This window comes from Lycium ferocissimum, chromosome 7 (genome assembly GCF_029784015.1).
Source record: "Lycium ferocissimum isolate CSIRO_LF1 chromosome 7, AGI_CSIRO_Lferr_CH_V1, whole genome shotgun sequence".
NCBI lineage: Eukaryota > Viridiplantae > Streptophyta > Magnoliopsida > Solanales > Solanaceae > Lycium > Lycium ferocissimum.
The window spans coordinates 14053197-14078395 of NC_081348.1; the positions used below are offsets into that span (position 1 = coordinate 14053197).

At 37.7% G+C, this 25199-nt stretch overlaps 2 protein-coding genes across 4 annotated transcripts; one reads left to right on the plus strand and one right to left on the minus strand.

Annotated features, from left to right (window-relative positions):
- Positions 1-2960: 2960 nt before the first annotated feature.
- Positions 2961-21470, plus strand: LOC132063441 (isoleucine--tRNA ligase, chloroplastic/mitochondrial). Of its 3 annotated transcripts, XM_059455977.1 has the most exons (22): positions 2965-3180; positions 3850-4048; positions 4195-4349; positions 4428-4529; positions 6392-6461; positions 7459-7571; positions 7689-7757; positions 8027-8134; positions 8480-8627; positions 9511-9742; positions 10229-10515; positions 10644-10780; positions 10871-11018; positions 11193-11324; positions 12552-12680; positions 13234-13361; positions 13444-13608; positions 13899-14024; positions 17592-17665; positions 19917-20166; positions 20377-20556; positions 20832-21470. In XM_059455977.1, exons 1-22 carry the CDS (start codon positions 3079-3081, stop codon positions 21111-21113), a joined length of 3336 nt encoding a protein of 1111 aa, XP_059311960.1. In that variant the 5' UTR covers positions 2965-3078; the 3' UTR covers positions 21114-21470. The 3 variants fall into 3 exon arrangements, 2 of the variants coding, with proteins under 2 accessions (XP_059311961.1, XP_059311960.1); XR_009416377.1 differs by lacking the exons at positions 19917-20166; positions 20377-20556; positions 20832-21470 and adding an exon at positions 16478-16636 and having other exon boundaries at positions 2961-3180; positions 17592-17651; XM_059455978.1 differs by lacking the exons at positions 17592-17665; positions 19917-20166; positions 20377-20556; positions 20832-21470 and adding an exon at positions 16348-16370 and having other exon boundaries at positions 2962-3180.
- A 1483-nt stretch (positions 21471-22953) lies between these two features.
- On the minus strand, positions 22954-24844 carry LOC132063442 (uncharacterized). Its single transcript, XM_059455979.1, has 2 exons — positions 24182-24844; positions 22954-23772 (listed from the first exon to the last, which is right to left on the minus strand). The coding sequence occupies exons 1-2, from the start codon at positions 24831-24833 to the stop codon at positions 23159-23161; spliced, it is 1266 nt and encodes a 421-aa protein (XP_059311962.1). The 5' UTR covers positions 24834-24844; the 3' UTR covers positions 22954-23158.
- Positions 24845-25199: the final 355 nt, after the last annotated feature.

Here is a 25199-nt window from a genome sequence, read left to right on the forward strand (position 1 = left end):
CATAGGAAGTTTAGCAAGTCTTAAAGGGACACTTAAGCCAAATATGAGCATAAGCACTCCAAAATGATGATTTAAGGATACGTTTTCGGGTGATGATTCTACTTTTGAGCCAACATACCATTATACGTTGAGAATTTGGGAAAACACAAAAAATGAAAGTTGTAGATAATTGAAATACCTTTCCAAATGTAGGTCGTGGGCCTTCACGCGACATAGGGATAAAAAGTTATGGACGTTTTAAGGAGGAAAGGTCAAGCGCGGCGGTGGGCTCGGCCCAACCCGACCTCAGTCGGGTCCCACTTCCTTGGCTATTTAAGGAAAATTTTCACCCATTATCTTCCTCGTTTCATGTCAAAAGATCTAAAATATTTTAGAGAGAGAGAGTGTGGAGAGTTAGAGAGATAAAACGAGGTTCGATCAAGTTCGAGGCCCCCAAATCCCGATAAGGCACGTGAAGGATAAAGTGTAATACGAGTTGTCGTCGTCGTTTCAAGATAAATATTGAGCTTGGGGGGATGATATTTTCGTGGTTGAGCTTCGCTAAGGTATGTATCATTTTCTCATCTTTGTTATTGAGATGATTACGTGGAGATTTAACGGATTAAAGTGTTAGAAATATAGTTATAATTATCGTATACCAGAATATTAAGGCGTTGTGGTTTAGGGGTCGCTTTGGATAGAATTGTAAGATGAGTTTAGTCATGTTATTATTGTAAATTATTAGATTTGTTGTTGTTGGTTATTAGCTTAATTTGGAATTGATGGGTTGGTAGGATTATAGAGGAGATCTTGTCAAATCCCGTTAGGCGACGAATAAATGATTAGTTAGAATAATAATCTTGTTGGCCTAGTCTTAATCCTATATTGTTGATGGTATTTTAGTTGACTAAGCTCGGGAAGGGACTCGAGGATTAGCTTCGAGGCGTAAATAAGGTATGTAAGGCTAACCCTTCTTTCATACTTTGGCATGATCCCTTTTATATGACTCTAAAGAACGTAAAATATAAGTACTTATTCTTAGTTAGATTTGGAGTCGATATCCAATGTCTTGTTTCGTTCATGCTATACTCTTGTTGATAATTCGAAGGAAGCTTCTGTGATACATTATACTTACATGTTCACTACAAAGCAAATGGTAAATGAAGGAAACTCTAAAACTTATTCTCAAAATCTCTCCAAGGGAGTTGTAATAAAAACCACTCAGAAAGGGTGCAACGTTTTGTAACTCATTACATATTCATCGTATATCATATGTATTGTTATGGTTCCGCCGATCGAATTTTGAATTATGATATCTTAAGCGGGAAGCGGTATCGAAAGGTCATCATGACTGCCGGAAGCGCTGTCAAGGAAGACTATTGTGTTATTAGCGGAAGCGGCTACGAGTAGGATATTCTATATTTATATTGTGTATGCTAGAATTTGTGTAGGGGACCACTATGACATGGTTAGTCTTTGTTCCCGAGTTACTCCCGAGGTTCTTTAAACTTGCTTATTACGGTTTTCCTTGTTTTATGATTCGGTATTTTGCCTTACATAGTCGGTACGTCTTCGTCTTGACCCCGCTCTTCGGGGGCTGCGTTTCGTACCGCCGGAGGTTCGGGGATGCGGTTGGATCGATCCACGACTCTGGGAGGAGTCGACGGTGAGGAGTCGAGACGACTCCCGGCACTTCGGAGGCTGATTCTATTTTGGTATAATTTTGTTTGTATATATTATGGGTACGACGAGGCCTGTCTCGTCAACTTATATGATCGTACTCTTACAGTAGTGCGGACAACGTGGGTGTCATGGGTCTTTGTTTGGCCCTTCAGCCGTTGTTTGTTGTACGAAGTATCGGCGGCCCTCGTTGGCTTGCCTTGTGATATATATATATATATAAGTATGTTTTGAGATGTTTTGAGTTACGGATGGACTTTGGTATTCTATTTACGGTTTTCAAACTTAGTTAAATAGACCACTATCAATGCCATGTTTGAGTACGGGTAACATAAGTTGGGTTATCGGGCGAGTTAAGCTCTTCGCCTCGTGTGCCATGCCCTAGGTTGGGTCGTGACATTACCTGTGTCTATGTCTCTCCTTTATATATATATATATATATAGTTTCTCCATCCCAATTTAAGGACCTATTTGGACACGAGGATTTCACTTTTTTCGGATTTTTTTTCACTTTACCAATTGGTCCGGGGGCATTCTCCCCTCTCTTTTCGGGGCCCACGTCAGTCGGATATGGACTTGACTCTAATACCATATCAAATTAGGTCTTGGGCCCAACTCACATCCCAAAAGCTATTTCAAAGGGAGGAATATTGCCCAAGCCTTATAAGGAGTCAAGAGTTCTCGTCAGATCATCGATGTGGTATATTTTCTTCAAATCAATCACATATTCTTTGCAAAAATTATGATCAAACATAGCTCCATCTTCTATCCAACTTCAAAATTTCAAAGTGAAAAATATTTGATTTTCATGGCCAAATGCCTGCTAAGTGTTTTAGACGGTAAGTTGGAATCTTAAATTAAAGATGTGTGTAGTCATAAACTTAAATTAAAGGGGTGAGCACAGAGGGAGAGGGAGAAGAGAGAGAGGGGTGGCGCGGCCATGGTGGTGGTGGTTGAGAGAAGGGGAGGGAGATTTTTTAGAATTTTGAGAAATGAAAAATCTGAAATGGGTAGTGATTGGGAAAAAAGAAAGATATATGCATTTGGGTATGTATTTTTTATATAGCTACCAATTGTAATTTAGAAAATTTAATTAGCTACTAAATATACTTAAATAAAAGGATAGTTAATATTAATAATTAGGTCTCAAAAGAAGCTACAATGAATAATTTTTTTTTTTTTTTTTTTTTTTTATTCGTTTAAAAAAACTAGAAAGGGTTGGCAGTGCAATTCCTTTCGAGAAAGTCACAAAGAGCAAAGACAGAAATACAATTATATTATATTATATAGGGGAAATAAAAGGCTAAAATCACAAAGGGCTAAAATCGCAAAGGGGAAGACACGGCGCATAGCAGCTCATTGCCTAGTTCAGTTATCCACAAAGCAGTGACACAGCTTTTGAAAGCTTTCTACTTTCAAATGAATGGAAGCCACTTTTTTCCTAAACGCATCACTGCTTCAAATTCAGTTGTCTTTGCCCTTAATACTGCCAAAATGGCCATGCAAACCTCTTCTTATAAGGTTCTTTCTATCACTTCTCTTTCTTCTTAAATTAAAGTTGCCATTTTTATGGGTTTTCAGTGCTTTTCCCATGTTTCTTCTTAATAACAATGTCATTAGTTGACTAGCTTTGTTACTTTACTGGTGGGAGAAAAAAAAAAAAAGACTGCTTTATGCATTCAAGATTCAATTTTTATTTGCTTAATGTTAATTTTGTCGCCCACAAGGCATTAATTACCATCTGGGGTGTCAATTTATTGTCTGTTTTTAGTAATGGATTGTTGCTTCACTCATATTTTTTCTAACTGATTATTGCTGGAATGCCGGCTGCTTGATCAGGTGCTAATCTTTGTAAATTAAGCTATTACTCTATTCTTTATTTATTCTTAATGTGATCATTCATTTGTTTGAATGCTATGTATTCTGTTTTAAAATGGTGGGAGAAAAAAATGACTACTTCAACTATTCAAGATTCAGTCTTCTTCTTCATCTTCTTCTTCTTCTTCTTCTTCTTCTTTCCTATTCTGGCATGCCAGGTGCTTGATGAAATGCTACTCTTTTAATACTTCATAGTTGAGCAGCTATATATTCTTTGCTTATACCTATTTAGATAGTAGTTGAATTCTTTGAATGTCGTGGCATCTTCATTTACACTTCCCGTTGCTGATGTAGAATCTTTTATTTGCTCAGCTATGGTCATTAAAGAGTTGCTCATCCCTCAGGGAAACAACTTCAGTTAGTTTGTTAGATTTAAGGAGTAGCTCTTCTGCTAGAGTTTTCTCTCTTATGAGCATGACCCGCTACTCTACCTACTCCAATGACGATGCTTGTCCCTCTGCGAAGAGGAGGTCTCGTGGACCAGTAATGGCGGCCAAGAAAAGGTCTGAAGGTAGGGATTGTGACTTTGCTGGACATTTGATATTCTGAACACAAAATGAATGCAGGTTATATTTAGTTACTAGTCTCTTCGGTTGTTGCTGACAAGATGCGATCTTGTAAGCTGACTGGCCTGCTTGATATTGTCCCACTGTCCAGGGGCTAAACAGGAAGATGGGAAATACAAGGACACAGTCGATCTTCCAAAAACTGCCTTTGGCTTGCGAGCAAATTCCACAGTCAGGGAACCTGAACTTCAGAAAATATGGGACGACAACCAGGTTTTTAAAAGAGTTGTTGAGAGGAACAATGGGGTGAGTGCTTGAAGACTGACTTAAGCATCTTTACAAATGAGAATTGCTTTTGACTAATGTTTTAGAGTTTCTTGATAGGGCACTTTTGTTCTGCATGATGGACCTCCTTATGCAAATGGTGACTTACACATGGGACATGCTCTGAATAAAATCTTGAAGGACATTATTAATCGTTATAAGGTTCGCATGTAAGCCCACCTTTTGATAGTTCTTTTTTTCTGTATGTACATTGAATTAAGTAGAAACACGTTCGGTGGTTTGCTTGATGGTTAACTTTCTAGCAGTGATAGTACTTTAGCTTGTTGTGTGCTTATGAGTGAATTCTTGATTGGCACATTTGGATTTGGACCAAGTTACCAACTGTTGCTGCTTTGACCATTAGGGTAGAGCATATTTGATTTGCCACATTTGATTATAGGTAATCTGCTGAGAGTGTTGATCCTGTGAGTTATACGCTTTCAAGTCTTGATCCGATAACATGGAACCCTTTACTGGTAATGCTTTCTGTTGAGGTACTTTGAGATTCATCAGTGGAAATTCTCCATTGAGTTAGATCATTTTGTGATAGTGAAACCCCTCATCATAAGGTTAATTCTGTTCTTTTCATCATAGGTGATAAATGTAAGTTTTTCATTAAGGCTTCATAAAATGATGTCACCGAGTAGCTCTTGGGATAGATAAAAGGTGAATCTTGCAGTATCAGAAGAGAAATGCTTTATAAATCAATTAAAACTATCTTAAGCAACCAAAAAGGCTTTTTCAATGTAATAAATATAATGAAAACTTCAACTCCATGGTGCTTTTCATTCTTTATTTGTTTGATCAAGTAAAGAATTGACTGATAGCATACCCAGCATATTAGGTGTATACAATCATAAGAATTTTAGATAAAACCTATGTTTGTATCATCTATACTATAAGGAATTTAATCTATTTCCGGTGTACCCATGAGGTCCCTGTTTGTATAGATGATTGGGTGACTTTTGTAGAGAACCATGTTTTTTGGTAGGTTTTATACTTTTTGCTATAATGCTTTGTATACGGGGATTTCCCCAACATCAATGAAATAACTATTTACCTTATAAAAAAAGTACATTGCAGCAAAGAAGAGGGATAAGGGAAAGTGAAGAGCATCTAGGATTTATGTGACATAATACCTAGATCTTCCCAAGTATAAGCACTGGAAGTGAAAAAGAATCAGGCTCTTGCACACTAAAAAGTTGGGTATTGGAGACAGATCAACCTCAGACACTTCCTTACTGGAGCCTGAAAATGGACATGGCAATTTGAGCCAAACAAACTTGGGTGTATGTAGCTAGCAAGGCGGCTCACTGCATTTTCATCCCTCATCAGGTGGCAAAGCAAACAAAGATTGAATAGAAAGATAGATCCTTCTTATCTTAGAGTGGAACATAAATGAAGACTAGCTGAACTTTGCCTAATTTCTATCGTTTGTGTTGTCAGATAATTTGTCGAAAGATTTCTTTTACTTCTCAGTTCTCACTTAGTAATCATTATATGATTTAGCCTGCATAGTTTGAGCTCTAGTATAATATCATCTGCTTTTTTTATCAACTAGATTTGGATAAACAGAACGTTTTGCATCCATGTTTGCTAGCTTAAGCACATGAAACAAGCAGGTTACTACCTGTGAATCTTTAGGTAAGATTTGTCGTGAACGAATAAATAAGAGAAAACAAATGTTTTAAGGTTTTAACTTGATGCTGCTTCAAAATTTTAGAATTTCACTGTGGTATAATAGCTGTAATATTGTTCAGTCTAGTTAATGTCTAGTGTGATCTGTGTTGCCTAAATTCTGTTATACGAACTCAAGTGAACATCTTTTAAGGTAACAACTGATTCACATTGGCTATCTTCCAGGCATTCTGGTGCCTACAACTTATGTTATGCTTTACTAATTATGTCAAAAGTTAAAATGCTTCCTTTAGAATTAACGGGTTGTCACCCCTGCATGTATTTCATATCTGTATATTAATATAAAAAGTTCTCATCACATCTGATTAGTCCTTTTGTTCTGTCAGCTTCTTCAAAACTTTAGAGTTCAGTATATTCCAGGTTGGGATTGCCATGGCTTACCAATTGAGTTAAAAGGTAAATGTCATTTCTTGTGCAGCTTCAGTGGAGTTTGGTTAATATTTCGATGCTTAACTCAATTTTTTTATTTTTAAAATGGTGCTTTAACTCTAGATAGTTAATATATCAGACTAACCTATGTTAGCAGATCTAACCTACACTTACTGGGAATGTGCTTACCAAAGTAGGCTTTATCCATAAAGAAGTATCAATTTGGTGAAGTACTTTGCCTCTGGGTTATATTCAAGAAGCAGACATTTGTTGTTGCTAAACCATTTCTGATGCAAAATACCTAGTCCGGATTTCCCAAATTGTGAACCAATTACAAATCGAAGTCCGAGATGGTTGCCTGTCTTTACATAGAGCTTTACTTAGGGTCGAGTACCATTCTTTGGTTGACTAATGTTGTCATTTGCCTAGCTCTCCTTTTGATTCTTTGACTTAAATACACCGGTATTTCTCAAAATTACAGATCATGTGTACTTTGGGTTGACTTCTTTCCTGATCAAAACCAGTATCTGAGACGATTTCCGTGGTTTTTTGAGATGTAAGAAATGTAAAGCTATTATTGGTTTGAGAACTTGTAGGCCTAAGTACAACCATGAGACTAAATCCACTGTTTCTGCTCAGTGAAGCATGATCTTTTTGCATAGAAGGTAATATAGGGAGTAGTGCAGAGTCTATGTGGATACGCCATCTGCCTACAGTTCTTTTCTTTCACTTTCTTTATCAGTTCCTATGATTAGCGAGCTGGCATTCTCATGCTACTCCACCTTATTCCTTAACTATTTGGCAAGATTTTGCTTCAGGAAAATGTAACTTTTTATTCCGAGTGTCTTGATTCATACTGTACCTTATAAAACAAAGAATGTTTTATCCATGCTCAAATATCTGGATGGTGGATAAACATTATGAATTAGGGGGTCCTATATTAGAACATACTGTTATGCTTTTCTCTTCCATCTGTGCCCCCTAATTTGTATTTTGGTGACATGACAGCTTATTTTAACTACAGTGTTGCAGTCACTAGACGATGATGCCAGAAAGGAGCTTACACCGCTAAAATTGAGAAACAAGGCAGCCAAATTTGCAAAATCAACAGTGCAGAGTCAGATGGCATCATTTAAGGTTGTTTATATTTTTCTACTTTCCATTCTATATTCTTTCATCATTGACCTTCTATTCTTCCTTTCTTCTTATTTTTCTTTATTCCTAATGTTCATCTATGGTCTGAGATGCTTGCAGCGCTTTGGAGTATGGGCTGACTGGGATCAGCATTATCTAACTCTTCATCCAGAATATGAGGCTGCACAGGTATGTTTACAGCAATTGTTGTAGCTCCTTCAATGTGTTTAGCTGAATCTCACATAGTTCTGCTCTTATGACTGGTCAAGCTTTTCTGGTTTGGTTTCGCACTTTATGTTTTGTGTGCCTTCTCTATTTCTTTCCTTGTCATGTAAGCTAGCACTAGTGCTTTCTCTTTGACAGGTAAATTGCATATTCTTCTTTTTATATTGGCAATAACTATACCATCAAGCCAGTCTTACAAAGCTCTTTTTTCCTGCGTGATGCTTCTCTACTAGATTGAAGTATTTGGCCAGATGGCTATTCAAGGTTTTATCTACAGAGGCAGGAAACCAGTTCATTGGAGTCCCTCATCTCGAACTGCACTTGCAGAGGCTGAACTGGAGGTATGTGGACTTCTACATTGTTGAGAGACCTATTTTCTATGTGATTCTTGATCCCACCTCGGAGATTGGTATAACTTGAATGATTTACAAGGCAGTGGGTTCTACTTTTTGACTTCAACTCGTACTTTTGGCAGAGTGAGGGTGCAACCTCGTAAGGTGTCTGGGTAATAGCATAGTCTGGTTCATATCATTGTTGTATCTTCCATTTAAGTTTTTCTAGAAGAAGTTTTGTCTGGTTAACGTCACTCCTCTTTCCTTTTTATTTTTTATTTTTATTTTTATTTTAATATATGTTATATCATAAGTAATTTTATTCTCTCTAACATCTATGAATTTTATATGCAGTATAATGAGGAGCATGTGTCAAAGAGCGTGTATGCTATTTTCAGACTAGTTGGTGTTCCAGCTTCACGTGACTCATTGAAAGAATTCTTGCCCAATCTATGCTTGGCAATTTGGACAACGACTCCTTGGACAATACCAGCTAATGCTGGTAAATTGTTTTACGAAATTATCACATGTTGAACTTCTCCCTTTTTTCTTTAACTGGTCTAACTTAGAAAAGGTGTTATGCTTCAAATGTTATTAGCAGGAACTTCGCATCTAGTATAAGATACATGGTATTAGAGCCAGGCCCATCGACTCCTGTTGTATTTTTCAATGTTGGGCCTTCGTATGTTGTTTGCACTCCAGTTGTCTAGTCCTGGACATGCAGGGGGTGTTAAGTCCTACATTATTTTAGGAAATGGGTTATGATCTTATATTGTCTTAGGCAATTCTCTCCTCATGAGCTAACTATTTGGGGTTCAGTGACACCCAAGGTTCATTTCTTCACAACTGGGTCTATATCTGTTGCTTAGTGCGATTGAATTTTTCACTTAATATTTCCGTTATTGCTTTGATTTTGAGGAATCTGCTTCTTGTGGGGGGGGGGGGGGTATCTTTCCCCGAATTCACTGGGTTAGTGTGCGTTTCAGTGTCCATCTTTATGCTGCATCCTTTTTCATGCCTTTTTGAGAGAAGTAGATTCATGAACTTGATGAATTTGTCTGTGAAAGACTTAAGTAACCGATGTTTGATTTGTTCTCAAGTTTCAGAAGCATTTCAGGTTTGCGATGTTGCGATATAGTATGATATGCTAAATATGGTTTCCTTTTCAAGTGGAGTTCTTGTTTTGCTTTTGAATTGAATTTATTGACCGCAGTCTATTCTCTCAACAAAATATAAGTGCTGCTAGTCTGTTATCATGTGATGTTTTTCTTGGCTTTTCTATAGTTTAAGGCTCATCAAGTCATGGTTTGGAAATTCATTTTTTCCATTTCTGTTCATATATTGAGGTACAACTATCATCTAATAAAATTTGTGGGGGTTTGCAGCTGTTGCGGTTAATGGTAAGCTTCAATATGCCGTTGTTGAAGTTTCCTCAGCATCTATAGAAGGTTCTACATCTTCCGGGGATGGAAAAAAGAGGCTTGGAAATTTAATGAAGCGCGATAAAAGCCTATATCTTATTGTAGCTCTGGACCTTGTATCAACATTAGAAGCAAAATGGGGCGTGAAGCTTACTTTGAAGAAAACGGTACTGGGTTCAGATCTTGAAAATTGCAGGTGAAGTGTTGAACTTGTAAGCTTGGTTGTCCCAACTTATTATTTTATGCTTCCAAATGCAAGGGCGTGGCCTAGTGGTCAATGAAGTGGGAGAAGAGCCATGAGGTATCAGGTTCAAATCCTAGCGGAGGCAAAAAACACTAGGTCATTTCTTTCCATCGGCGTAAGCTTTGGTGGGAAGAGTTAACTGCACTGTCTTTGGTGGGAGGTAGCAGGTACCCGGTGGAATAGTTGAGGTGTGCGCAGGCTGGCCCGGACACCATCGTTTAAAAAAATTCAAATGGTATATTCCCATTATTTTTCATGTGTATATTCTGTCAAAAGTTCACGTTAAAGGATAGACCTTAAGTATAAACCATGTCGGTCTAATTACTCCAATAGTCCATAACGAAGTTGTCAATGCTGTTGTTCATGAGTTCCTCAAACTTGTTACCAGAGAGGAATTGTTCATTATTACATCAGGAACCTGCTTTTGATTTTTCTCAGGTACACTCATCCGATAGATAGCCGGGAATGCCCTGTTGTCATTGGTGGTGATTACATTACAACAGAGTCAGGAACTGGATTAGTTCATACTGCACCTGGTCATGGACAGGAAGATTATGTAACTGGCTTGAAGTACGGCTTGCCTATAGTTGCCCCTGTTGATGATGATGGGAAATTTACGGAAGAAGCTGGACAATTTATGGGACTTGATGTGCTTGGCAATGGCAATGTTGCTGTTATTGATTACTTGGATGAACACCTGTCAATGGTCATGGTAGAGCCGTACAGTAAGTGGATACTGTTTCAGTGTCTATTCCAGATGTCCGCCACCTAGAAGTCTCCATATGATTCATTAAATACTGTTATTTTCTTTCTGAATGTAATCCTTGTTTTTCTTCTAATAAATGTTGTGCAGAACACAAATACCCTTATGACTGGAGAACAAAGAAGCCCACTATATTCAGGGCTACTGAACAATGGTTTGCATCAGTAGAAGGATTTCGTGATGCTGCAATGGATGCAATTAACCAAGTAACTTGGATTCCTTCTCAGGTATTTGTTAATACTCTGGCTCTCAAATTTTTTAAAGATAGCAGTTAGTCCTTTAGTAGCTTTGTAACTGCATAATATGATTGTGTCCAGGCAGTAAACCGTATTTCTGCTATGACATCTGGCCGCTCTGATTGGTGTATATCACGCCAAAGGACATGGGGAGTCCCCATTCCAGTGTTTTACCACGTTGACTCAAAGGAGCCACTGATGAATGAAGAGACTGTAGATCACATCAAATGTAAATCCGTCATGTTGAGATTTCTTGTACTTCTCTGTTATGCTGGATTTTTATTGGGGCATGATAAATAGCTTGCCTACTGCATTGTTTGTGAATCTTATTAAATATTGAAATCTTTAACTTTGATTGAGAATATTCAAATGTTAAATCTCACTTTGAATAATGATTTTGCAGCAATAATTTCCCAAAAAGGAAGTGATGCATGGTGGTACATGGCAGTGGAGGAGTTACTTCCTGAGAAATATCGCGATAAAGCATCAAACTATGAAAAAGGGACTGATACGATGGATGTCTGGTTTGACTCAGGTGATATAGCTTCTTTCAGTACTCTCTGCCTGTTGAACTAGCTCAACAATTTACTTTGTGGGGATAAATGTTGATCATTGATTGCCTAAAACTTTATGGTGCCATGGCTAAAATCTAACCGTCTAGGTAGTTTCTACTTTGCTTCTTGTTGTATTTGAAAAGCAATCTCATCTATTCAGCATTACTAGAGTGTGTTTAGGTTAGCTTAAAATTTGGTCAGACTAGCTTTCTAAGCACTTTTTGGCTTATTTTGGGGATTGTTAAATCCCAAAAGTGCTTTAAGCTAAAAGAAACCACAAGACATAAGTTGGGCACCCCCAACTCATGACTTTTTTTGCTTAAAAGTTATTTGGCTTTGACCAACTAATTTACCTTATTATCCCTTACACGTTTTTATAATTCCCAAAGTATCCTACGTCACTAAAAAGTCCTAACACGGTTCACTTCCTTCTTCAATCTCATGTTGCTACTTTCTGTCCGTCATGGAAGGTAAATTTCTTTTCTCTTTGTAATCTGTAACATTAGAATGGATCATACTTTTGCTTCAAATGATTTCCTCAATAAAGTGCGGATTACATTCATGTCTCCCTAGTATTCGAACACTGAAGGTAATTCAGAAGAACTTTAGTAGTAACTGTTTATTGAATGTCATATGGTTTGTTCCATCAAGATCAAGCCCTTGTTCATCCTTTGTCATTTCTTGAAGTTGGTGTAATTAATCCCAACGTGTTTATTCAACTCTTGAATGCATGTGACTACCAACTCTCTTTGCCTTGCGTCTTGATCATCTTGCTGATGGCATGCTTACTGGAATTATGTACATGGTCTTTTTGCATTTCAATTTTCCTGCTGCATCAAAGTTTTCATGGATAGATTTTAGGTGTTCAGTATACTTTTCTTCTATCCTTCTCTCTCTCTCTCTCTCTCTCTGCGTTTTCATTTTTTGTGTGTGTCTTCTCTGTTGTTTCCTTGATGTTTAAAAGGGTTGGGTGATTGGCCCGTACCCGTGTGTGTCTTTATTGTTCTTTTTCACCTGAAATAATTTGAAGTCCCTAAAGAACCCAAGTGAGTGTTAGGGTGAGTTAAGCGTGCTTGACTGCCGTGTAGGAAATTTTTGGAAAGAAATTAAACCTGTGTCAGCCGAAGTTCAGCTTTAGTTGTCTAACTATATTTCGTGAGAAGTCCCTATTTAGAACTGGGATTATAAGTTAACCTCTGTTCACTCAGGTTCTTCGTGGGCTGCGGTGCTGGACAAAAGAGAAAGCCTCAATTACCCTGCAGATCTGTATCTTGAGGGGACAGATCAACATCGTGGTTGGTTCCAGAGTTCCTTGTTAACAAGTGTTGCCACAAAAGGTAAGGGACATCTTTAGTCCTCTTCTTCATCCTTCGTAATGTTAGTTAAGCTTTAGAGAATCTTTTATTAGTCTCTTTTTCTCTCATGGAATATCAAGCTCGGCTACAAGAAGTAGGGAAAGAAACAGGGTTATACTTGAAAATCCAGGGGAATTGGTGATCCCCTTGACCTCCTTCTTGGGATTTATGTCTCTTCAATGTGGAAACTATAACTATAGTTCTCTAATGTCTGCTATCATTGATAAAGGTCTCTCTCTCTCCCCCCCACACTCTGGGGAACTTCATCTATGGACCTACAGTGTATGATCTTGTTCTTCTTAAACAGTGTAAGTTATGTTCCGAAAAGTTATATTCTGAAAGAGACTAAAGATTGTGGAAATGCTCCTGGACATTGAAAACAATGACAGATGATGCAAACGAAGAGAACTGTTTTGCTGCAAAATACCTAGTAGATATTAGTACATGGCAGTGGTTACCGATTCATTATTTTTAGATTTTGGCTTTTCGACGCATTGCCCTACAATAATTTCCTCATTGCATGTCATAATTGCAGGCAAGGCCCCTTATCGTGGTGTTATTACACATGGATTTGTACTCGATGAGAGGGGGTTGAAAATGAGCAAATCTCTGGGCAATGTTGTTGATCCAAGGATGGTGATTGAAGGAGGGAAAAACCAAAAGGTGTGTTGCCAATTTATAGCAATCAGTGTGCACCTCAACCTGTTCTTGACAAGAAATGAAATCTTTACTATACCTTTGACAGGAAAGTCCTCCATATAGTGCTGATGTCTTAAGGCTTTGGGTTTCAAGTGTAGACTATACTGGTGACGTGCTGATTGGACCTCAAGTCCTTCGTCAAATGTCTGACATATACCGGAAATTGCGAGGAACACTTCGATTCCTTCTAGCAAACCTCCATGACTGGAAAGTAGGTTTAACAATCTCAATTACGGCCATTTCCAAATAAAATTGTTTACGCACATGTTCTGATTACATGTGGAGCATGATCTTCTTTTTTTGCTAAGCTCCTTTTACTCTCTCTATCACATGCAAACACCTAGAGCATGTGCAATCCTTGTTATAGACCCCCTTATGCTTGACTCTTGAACTGAGTATTACTTGTTAAAGTTGATGATTTTATTAGTTTCCTTGAATTAGATGTCCATACTTAACATGGTAGTTTTCGAATGTGAAGTATCTGAAATTTTCTTTCTGCAGGCTGATTATGCAGTCCCGTATAGTGATCTTCCATTGATTGATCAGCATGCTTTATTCCAGCTTGCTAATGTTGTGAACAACATCAGAGAGAGCTATGATAGTTATCAGTTTTTTAAAATATTTCAGGTATGGTTTTTTTAAAAGCCAAATTGAAGTTTCAAGTTCCCTGAAATGTGACGACTCTAAAACTTTGATAACATGGAAAAAAATTAACTTGTTTGATTGATAGTAAGAGTGCATATCCTTGAAGAAAAAGAGGAGCTTCACCGTTTCTTTTAAGTGCAACAACGGGGAGGATCTTAGTCATGGTATAAACTATGTGCATTTCTCTCAGTGCGTAAGGAGATGAGAATATGGCTGCGATTAGCAGATTAGTTGCATCGTATCTGTGCGTCAACATGAGCTACTTGTTAAGGTAGAAGTGGCATTTTAGCAGTTCTGTTTGAGGATATAAACATCATTTATGTCACCCGTCACAAATCAAAGTCAAGTCCTGTTGTCACTAATTCTGCCAAAGTTTCAGAAGATGAAAGCCTGAAGTTTTCCTAAATTGTTCTAGTTTTACTTGATAGTTATGCGAAGTCTGAAGAAACTAGAAACTAAATCTGAGATTCTTTATTTAAGTATACAAACCATGTTAATCACAAGAAAAAAAAAGAAAAAAAAAGAACCATTTCAGCCACCAGTCACACATCGAAGTCAAGCTCTTAGGATCACTAATTCTTCCCAGAGTTTCAGAGTCTAAAATCTGCAGTTCTCTAGAGGCCAACAGCTCGCTGCAGTTGTACTTGGTAGTGAGGAGAACAGAAGATAGTTGAAAAGTTCTGGACTTCTGAGTGCTTGGAGGGTATTTCAGGAAAAGGATAAAGACTTAGCACAAGAAGCATGGAAGAAAATATTTGTTCAACAGGGAAAAAAAAAAAAGGCTAATACAGAACAAAAAGTAGAAGGCCAATATTCAAGGTCCTTAGGATTGACGACTGGGAACATAATGCACCAATTCTGTTGAATACAATGATTAATACTCAATGAAGGAGTTTTTTTTTTTTTTTTTTTTTTTTTGAGAAAGGAAGGAGAATGGGAGCCTTGGAGCAATAGTAAAGTTTTCTCGTTGTGATTCATGGAATTTTCACTGATGCTTGCGTTAGAGTAGGCTGCCTACATCAAACTCCCTTGGGGTGTTTTCTTTCCCTGAACCCTGAGTGAATGCTGGACGCTTTGTGTACGGGGCTGCCCTTTTCTTTTTTCGATAAAGTAAGGATCTTATTGATAGTGCACAATATCAAGATGCGCTCACAAATAGGTACAAATATAGCAAAAAGAAAAAGTATTCCCTAAAAATCATGTAAGGGTTCCGTGAATTCTAACAGTGATTCATCCTCATTTACAATTCTTTCTACACCAAAAGTAAAACAACGACAACATACCCAGCGTATGTAATCCCACAAGTGAAGTTTGGGGAGGGTGGTGTGTGCGCACCCTTATCCCTACCTTGTGAAACTAAATTATAAAATAAAACTTAACTTTTATAAAAGAGTTAGCACTGTCTTCAAAGCACCTTATGTTTCTTTTTGTCCAAATGGTCCACCAGATGCAGTCTGGTATTAAATCCCACCACTAGTGAATGTGTATTTCTATGAATGGCTGATGAAAACCATCAACTTGATAGGAGTTAGTTTTGGCTTGCCAACAGCGTTTCAGTGGATATTTCTGCAAAATAGTGCTGTGAAGGATCACCTGAAACAAAAGAGCTTTCAATAATTCCAATGGAAGGTAACCTTATAGCCTGGCTTGGAATGATAAGGTTAGGTTGAGGGGGATTTCTGGAAGAAAAGCTCCATGATACACTAAAGGAATGTACACCTTCACTGAACCTAGTTTATTCTATTCCACCACAGTGAAGAAGCTCGTCATGATCAGGTCTTTCTATCTGAGAATGTAGGTACAAGAGCAGCAAATTCTTTTCGCTGGAAATGTGGTTGCAGCAGTGCCAAGGGGCTAGTGTAAAAATGAGGGAGGAGGTTTAGCTGCTATAAAGTGGCTGCTGTGTGACAGTGTTAGAGTGTCTCTGTGTGTGAGAAAGAGAGAGAGAGAGAGAGAGAGAGAGAGAGAGAGAGAGAAAGAGAGAGAGGAGGTGCAGAGTGTGGGGCAGGAATTGATTGAGGGAAAGACAGCAGTTATTAATCTTATGGCAAGAAGATAAGAAGGATCCTACAAAAAGTGCTACATATTACTCCAGTAAAATGCAATCTTTGTCAGTTAAATTAATTGGGCCCTTTAAAGTTTATTTTTTCCAATTGAAAACTGGGGCCACCTCGTGTGATTCTGCTTCACTTTCTCTCTAATCTTTATTTTGTCTCTATTTAAGAAAAATGGGGCTATAAGTAAAACGTTTTCGAGAACTTCAGCGGATAGTGATAATGGGAGTTATTTGTTTTGTATCTTTCAGGTTTGAGTTATCCTAATACTGTGCATGGGTGATAATTTAACATCTGTATTATAGTTCCGGCATCTATGGCCTCCAGTTTTCCTTGTAAACTATTTGGACCAGTGACAAATTGCATGTTAAATTCTCTTAGTCAGACAAGGCTGATAGGCTTCCAAGAGTCCAATATATCCAGTAACTTGTGAAATATTCACATGCTCTGATACATCGAAATTCAACAGAAAGATGAGCTTATGGTGAAATTGGTTCCGGCAGTAAAGAGATTTCATCAGAACCTTTTAAGCTGGAATATGTAAGACTACTACAAAATTGCCTGAGTGCATCTGTTTGGCATAGAGAAGCAGTAATATTTAATTTACTTTTAATGATATGCAAATTTGATAAAATATTGATAGGGAAATGTGTTAGCTATGCTTGTGCACAAAATCAACATATTTTATGCAAGTACAGCATTTATGATGTCCTCTCTCGGTCTCGGGACCATCTTGTCAAATTGATGGTATTGTTTGGTTAACGGAACACTTTGGATGGATGGGAGGTGAGGGGAGGAGGGAGAGAGAAAGGAATCTGTTTCAATCCCCTTAAGTTCAATAAAGCAAAATATATCATGACTGCTTTAAAAGATTAATCCTGTAAACTACACGTTAAAAGGTTATTAGATCCATAATCTATGACACCATGTACTAATGCTATAATGTTGATAAGAAGTTTATAAAGAGCCCCTTTAGTATTTTCCATGAGATGGATATGTTACATTTTTTTAGTTAATGTCCTGCTACTTGCAGTTGGAAGTTTAATTTCGTGAAAATGTTTGTTTCGAGATGAATTTAATTATCAGCCGATGGTCACAGTTGTTTGTGTTGAGAACATAGTTATATATTGAAAGTGTGCCCTCTCTTAACAGCTTAAATTTTTAGATGAGATGGTCACACACTTCAATATGGTATCAGAGCAGGCAAAGGTCCTAGGATCGAATCTCACCGCCACCCATTATCAAAATGAATTTCCACGTGCTTGGCCATGAAAAAAAAATATCAGGCCCGCACGTGAGGGGGCGTGTTGAGTATATAGTTAAATATTTTAAGTGTGCCCTCTCTAACAGCTTAAGTTTTTAGATGAGATGGGAGCTAATACTCAAAATACACACTTACAATAATTTTGAGACTTATTGCCCTTTTTTAAGGTTAGGTTCATCTCCTTTAATGGCTGACATCCATTTTTGTTATTATTCTTTGCTATCCGTGCAGGTGATTCAGCGCTTTGTAATAGTTGACCTCTCAAACTTCTATCTCGATGTTGCGAAGGATCGGCTTTACGTTGGGTAATACATGTTGCATCTCTGCATACTATCACTTTTTTATTCTCTTCCAAGCTTGTATAATGTTCCAGAAGTTGCATTTTGGCTCTTTATCTAACAAACCCATTCAAATGCCATCCAACTGAGCTGTATTTGGGTACTTTCATACAATGTTTTTGAAAGAAGAAAATAATCAGATAAAAAATTATACCAAATGAGATCTGCTGCTGGTAAGAGATAATCTTTGACTTCATCAGAGATTGCCAGAGTGGAGACAATGGGAGCTCAAAACCCGGGAAGACGGGGAGGGAAGGAATAGCGGTGGATCCACACTTTTGTGTTTATGGGTTCTGAATTCTAGAAAAGGCTGCTTACTGGGTTCTGGATAAATTATGTATACGCATTAAGTGGATTTCCTAACACAAATACAGGGTTCTGGCCAAAACTATTGGATTCTGGCACACCTGTAGCTGGGACTCTAGCTCTGTGCCTGGGAAGGAGGGAGAGAAACTGCAGTAAAGGTGATGGAGATAAGGCACCTGCTGGGGCAGGGAGCCAGGGGTGCAGGTGAGGCGACAAGGGAGGGGTAGCACCGTAGCAGTAGATGGGCAATCTTGGTCGACTGGAGTTGGATCCAGGTCTAGGGAGGAGAAGCAGGGAGTTGGGGAAGGGTAGGATTTGGGTTGCTTAGAGCTGCTGGTATGGTGGACCAAATTATTCCTCGAAATTTAAATTATTTGGTTTGCTTTCTTTACATTGGGATGGAAGTGTCAAATGTTGGAGTAGAAGTGTCACTTTCCATTAAACTGGACTGGAGCCAAATTACCCTCTTATCACAAGGGCCAAAGCTGCAAAAATTCCTGCTGCTGATATCTCGGTTAAATAGATTGCTGTCTCATTTAATGAACTTTACTGTTTGTTTTATTGGTAGGTTTGTGACTTTAATTCTTTTATTCGCCCAAATAAACAACCGCAGTTCTAAATGCCTGAACCTTGAACAGTTCATCAAAGAACAATTAATCACATTTTATGGACCACTATGAAATATATCAATGCCTCCTCTTGGACTGTTTTGTATAAATGGAGGACAACTACTTTGGGCTGTTTGCTCCTTAAAGTTTGTATTAACTTCATATCCTCATTCAAAAGTTTCTGGAAGCCTAACGTTTAGATTATAAGCTCTAGAAAAAGCAAGAGAACCTTTTTATTCTAATATATCTTTCTCTGGTACGTTTCGACTCAATATGATATGGCATACTAACTTGGTTAACAGTCTATTACTTCTGTAGAGTGTCTTAGTAAGTATCTCCGGTTGATCAGTTTTATCTTATGTTAACGTCTTTTGGGATTTTATATGTTTCAAGGCGTGTTCACTTCTTTAAAAGTGCCGTTTGATGGTATAAACATGTTTCTAGTCAGAGTTTGTGCATCAACTATCAAACTTGAGATCCATCATTCTGGATTTCTGGTGACAGGTAGGTATCATGTCCTGTTTATGAGTAGTTGTCTAGGGTTTTGTGACCTCTATATATGATTTTCGACAGATCTGAAAATTGACTCCATGTGGGGCATTGAGTACCTTGCGCTTCCTTTTCATTGATGCTTCTGCTACTGTTGACTCTCTATATATTAGAAATTGTTGGTCAAGAGCTTTGAATCCAGCCTTCTGCTCGTCACCTGAACTCATTAACAGATCGTATTGAAAGCTTAGTCAGATGCTAGTGTAAATTGGTTGGATTGCAGTTAGAAATGCATGTTTAACTCGAGATATGTTGCAGAGAAGAGGAATTCCGTTGTGCAGTAGATATGTTTTCTGTGAAAATTCTCAGGAATCTGCAGAACATCTGTTTTTTACATTGCAATCGTACAAAGCAATTACAGGATATGTTCCTGAATATGAGTGGTGTGCAGCGGGTGATGCCAAAGAATATGAAAGACCTACTGGTTTGTTGGCAGAATCAGAAAGTCAGAAAATTTTTGAAGCAAATCTGGAAAACCATACGTCTTTGCATCTTTTGGACCATTTGGTTGGAAAGAAATAAGAGATATTTTGAGAATCAGAAGAACTATTTAGCTAAAATTAGATGTCTTCAATGTATTCTTTTGGTGTAGGGAGATGTGGTAGAAGACTTAGTTTAGTACATGGATTCTATAGAAGTTTTGAGATTGTAGCAGATATGATACAACTATGCTGTAGTTTGTATGCTTTCAGTACTTCCTTGGTACTTCTTTATTGAATTTTACATTACCTTATAAAAATAATTGTTATTTTCAGGGGCAGTGCAAGTTTTACAAGGAGGAGTTGTCAAACAGTCCTTGAAGCCCATTTGCTTTCAATCGGAAGGTTAATTGCTCCCATCTTACCTCATTTGGCTGAGGATGTGTGGCAGCATCTTCCTTTCCAGTATACTACTGAAGATGGGCATGTTGCTAAATTTGTTTTCGAGTCAAGATGGCCTGAACTAGAGGCACAACACCTTTCCTTTCCAGAAGAAGAAGTTGACTTTTGGGGGAAAATTCTTGAGGTATACATCTGAGACAGTTAACCCACATAGTTTGGCCCAATATTTCAGTGGTACCAGATTGAAATATTTGTGGCATCTTTCATGATGCCAAACAGAGCCTATTTTGCTTTCTATTGATTTGTCGCTTGTTCAGAGGTCCTGTCATTTCCTTTTCTATTCAACCTACTTCATCAATCATTTGCTGATTATGACAATTTGAACTATGACCAGTTAAGGACAGAAGTTAATAAAGCATTGGAAGTTGCTCGAAATGGAAAATTGATTGGCTCCAGTTTAGAAGCCAAGGTGTATCTCCACTGTTCTAATGAAAGCCTGGCTGAGAGGCTAAACAAAATGTGCGAACCTTCAAATGATGCAGATGCTCTACATCGCATATTTATAACATCTCAGGTATACTGCAGCACCCATTTTTATTATATATAGTTGTGACTAATGGTCAAGGTTCTATAGGCCTGCATGTCTTTTAGGAGCACCCTCTCTTTTACGTGTTCTTGCTATGTTGTTGAGGTCACTTGAGCTTGAACCATCTAAACTGAATCCTCTTGAAAAGCTACTTTGAGTTACCACCAAAGTTCTTCAAACAAATATTTGGGTTGGTCACGCTTTCAACAAATATAGGTCATATTTTCGGCTGAATTCTTACACACATGTGGCAATTTCTGCAGGTGGAGATTCTCAACTCCTTGGAAGATGAAAGGATTAAAGATGTTGAGTACACTGGAGAATACCTCATGGAAGAAGGGAACAAAATCTGGATTGGTGTATCCCGTGCAAATGGCTCGAAATGTGACAGATGCTGGAATTATTCACCTCAAGTTGGTTCATTTACTGAGCATCCTTTGCTATGTGGCCGCTGTCACAACGTGGTTATCGGTCTACAAACTCGTAATCTTGATGATTTAGCCAAGGTCACACAGGGTGAAGCAAAGGAGGCTATAGCACAATGAACTTAATCAACACGTTATGGCTTACAACTAGTTCAAGCTTCACATCAAACTGTAATTCTTCTCTCCAATTGAATCTTCAAAAAAGTCTTAATTTCATTACCAAATGTGAGGCACCAGCCCTTGGCAAGACATCTTTCATGTAATTCATTAGAATAGAGAAAGAAAAACACAAATAGAGAATCTCCTTTTTTTTTTCCTTTTTTTTTTTTTTTTTTTTACGAGTTAGGATAGTATTTTTGTACATGCATTAATGAATAGATGGATAGTAAGTCAACTGGCATTGGTGATGTTTTTGTAATGGATTTGATTCAGGCCCTGTTTGATAACCCAACAATATATTACAGGAGTACTTCTAGATATTCTTTAGTTTTTTGTTTTTTCGTTTTGTTTTGTTTTGTTTTTGAGTGGAAGAAAATTACTCATGGAAAACAATATTAAACCAGTTGGCATTACAGGATTTTGGACTGAGAGGGGGAAGAAGAAAGAAACTCTGGTTGAACTGAGATTGACCATAAACCCCGAAAGGTTTTTGATTTTGAAAATAGAGAAAGGCCAATTGTCCCCTCAACTATTGAAAATAGGACAGTTATACCCTCCGTTTGATTTCTAACTTAGAAAAAGGGCAGAGGGCTAAATTTGATTGGATCAACTTACGATATTTGCTATAGCAAGTTATTTAATTGGATCAACTTACGCATATTTGATTGGATCAACTTACGCCTAATTAATCTGTTCGTGTTCATTTTCAATTTGAGGCCTCTCATATCATCTAACGTGTCCAGCAGAAGGTGTTGAATGAGCGAAAATAATAGAAAGTCAAACGATGGTATGATGGATTAAGAGTTGAAATTGGAATTGTTTTTGTTGGACTAACTGCGAAACTAGGTCAGTTTTTGTTTTAAGTTGATCAATTTGCGGGTTGGAGTTATGTTGATAGCCTGGTCCTAGTACTAAAGTCAAGTCAATGTGATAGACTACTAATTACGGGATTTTTATGATTTGTTTCACAATTGAAGATTTTTTGTTTTGAGGTTTTCTTCCAAGGAGTAATGAACCACCATGGTTCCACAGTACATACAAGAGAATGTAGAACTTTATGAAGGTGCTTTTATTCTGCTTTTCCATAGTAGTTCAAAATTTATTGATCGTTCTTTGCAAGTGCTCGCCTAACGTCAATTCTTTTTTTCCATCTCTATTTACCAAAGGGGTTGGAGAAAATGTTTTGCTAGTTTTACGTAGTATAAGAAAGATAAAATTGTTAAGCAACCACTTGTCAAAAAAACTACATCGAATTTGGACTTCACGAAAGATTGGGGTAGGGGCGGACTAGCTTAGAATTATGTGTTCAGTTAAACTCAATAGCTTTGACTTTGATCATGTATGTGTACTAAAAGTTTCACTAAATAAGTACTACTCTTTGGATGTAGTAAAATTTGAAAGTCGAACTCATAAAGTTCAAATCATGGTTCCACCTCTGGTAAGCATGGATGATATCCTTAACCATTGATTCATCATTAAAATTAGGTAAGCTACAAATTTGGCTAGGTCTAGATTAGAAATAAAAGGTTCAGCCAAGGACAAGTAAGCTAACCATGATTGCTTATGACACATTCAACATCTTCTAAGCCCTAAGGTGTAAAATTTCTCTAAGTCATGTTCTTCTCTTTACTTATTCTTTTCTTTTTTCTTTTTTCTTTTTGTGGAGGAAAGGGGGTTAGGAAATGATTCAGGCAAACGGAGTAAACAGACAGGGTAATAACTAAAATAGATTATAGTAGCTTTCTTTTGCTGGAAAATAAAAATTCCGATCACTATGCAGCATACCTACATCTTCCATAACTCAAATCAATAATAACTTTAAATTCACAAAAACCATGTGCAAATATGAATTACATTACAGATAGTTAGCAGAGGCACAAAGGTGTTTATTGCTTATTGTTCCTTGCCTGTAGCGGAAATGATTCGAAATAGGAAATCGAAATATTTTAGCAATAAAATTAAGAGTCTTTTCACTGTTTTTTTATCTGAGAGTTCTGAAATAATTTTCATAAGTTGAGGTTTCCAAACAATGCACTCAAATCCAAACCACCAATTCCACCACCACCTGATAATGCTTGTAAGATGTTTCCAGCTCCACCGTTATTAAATCCACCAGCACCCATCATATTTTGGTATACATTTGGCATTCCTCCTTGTCCTGCACCAGCAGAGGCATAATTCATAAGTGTTTGGTTGAATTGCTGGTTTATTTCTTGGTTCTGCCTAGAACTTGCAGCTATGAGCTGGCTTAGTTGTTGATTATGCCGAGAAGTAGCACCCATGATCATTTCTTGTATCATTTTATCCTGATCTTCTCTTTGTTTTCGCAGAATTTCAGGGAGCGACATTTCATTGTTCTGACTTGCCCCGAATTGTGGTGCAGCAGCAGTTCCGTTGTTAGTACCTTGATTCGGATGATTTAGCCCTACATCAATGAGTTGGTTTAGTTGTTGAGTCTGATGAGAAACGGCACCCATGATCATCTCTGCCATCAATTTATCCTGATCTTCCATTTGCTTTCGCAGAATTTCTTGGGGCGAAATTTCATCGTTCTGCCTAGCCCCTAATGGCGGTACAACAGTAGTGCCGTTGTTAATCCCCTGATTCATATGATATACCCCTGCTGGCATGAGATTACGAGTCATTCTCACATTAAGTTATCACTTAACAATGTTTAATTACTCAAATGTATCAGCAGAATCATTTTCTATTCTACTAATGATTCTAACAAATATCCATTATCTTTTTAGTTGCTTTAATAGGTGCAGTTGATGTAGCTCGTCAATAAAAATTTCTATCAGAACTTGGAATTCAAATAAAATTTTGCTCTGTCTTATCACATCTATTTTCCTTCAATTCTATTTGAACTACAGCTACTTTTTTAGGGCCTTGGCTTGTGACATGAATCTGAATTTCATATTTCCATATGTGAAAAGAAGTATATAAATATATCTTTATATATATAACACTCACTTAATTAGTTACTACAAGATAGTTTGTGTAAATATCTGGTGCGGGTAAGTTTTTACCTGCAGAATGATGCTGGTCCACGCCAGACGTTTGATGCTGCTGAGGAGCAGACCTAGAATTAGTACTTGTTGTTGGGTGTTGATGGAAACGACTTTGATGTGGTGGACTTTGTAACTTTGTACAATTCAAATGCGCATCAAAACCACAAGTATGGCATCTATAAAGCCAGTGATTGGCACCAAGATTCTTACAAATATCACAACAGAACGATTTATCAGGATAAGGAGGCGAAAATTGAAGCTCGAGCTGGTGATGATGAGACCAATGAATGACACATTGTGGGAGAACTGCACATAGTATGTGAAGATCAGTGCCACAAGTTTTGCAGTGGTAAGAAAAGCCATCCCCAGTTTCCCCACATGCATCACACTGGAAATTCCCTTCAGGGTAAATGGGCTTTGGGAGGAGAGTCAAATTGTGTTCTTTGTCAAATGGATGAGTGATTTGCTGAGACATTTGGGAACATTCAGGGTGGAGAAAAAAGTTGCAAGATTTGCAAGTGTAGACTGATCCAATGGCTTGAATCTTGCAGCCTGAACATAGCTGTGATGGAGCAAAATATTGATGAGTGATTAGCTCTAAAGTGTGGGGATGACTGAAATGATTTATTGTGTTCTTGGATTGTTGAGCTTCCAACTTCACCCTCCCCATCTCCAGCTATCAAATTTGAAAGCGTAGGTGCACTTCAATACTTAAGCTGACCAATTCTAGTAAACTGAGCTGTCAGTATATATAACTTAAATTCTGTAATGATCGGTATCATAACAAATCTCAAAACTAAATGATGTATTATATTCACTTATGCAAGATTTGTTCACTAATTAGATAAGGAACGGCAAGGGGCAGAATTCGAGGTGGTGGGTGAGAACATGAATTCTAAATTGAACTTGTTTGCTGGTATGGTAACCAAGTCAAAGTCCATATAGTGATTTAACGCGGTTGAGGGAGGAAAATAGTCAAAATACTCACAAGCTGAATTCATGAAGGAACGTGCTGTAGACTTTTAGAAATTAAAAC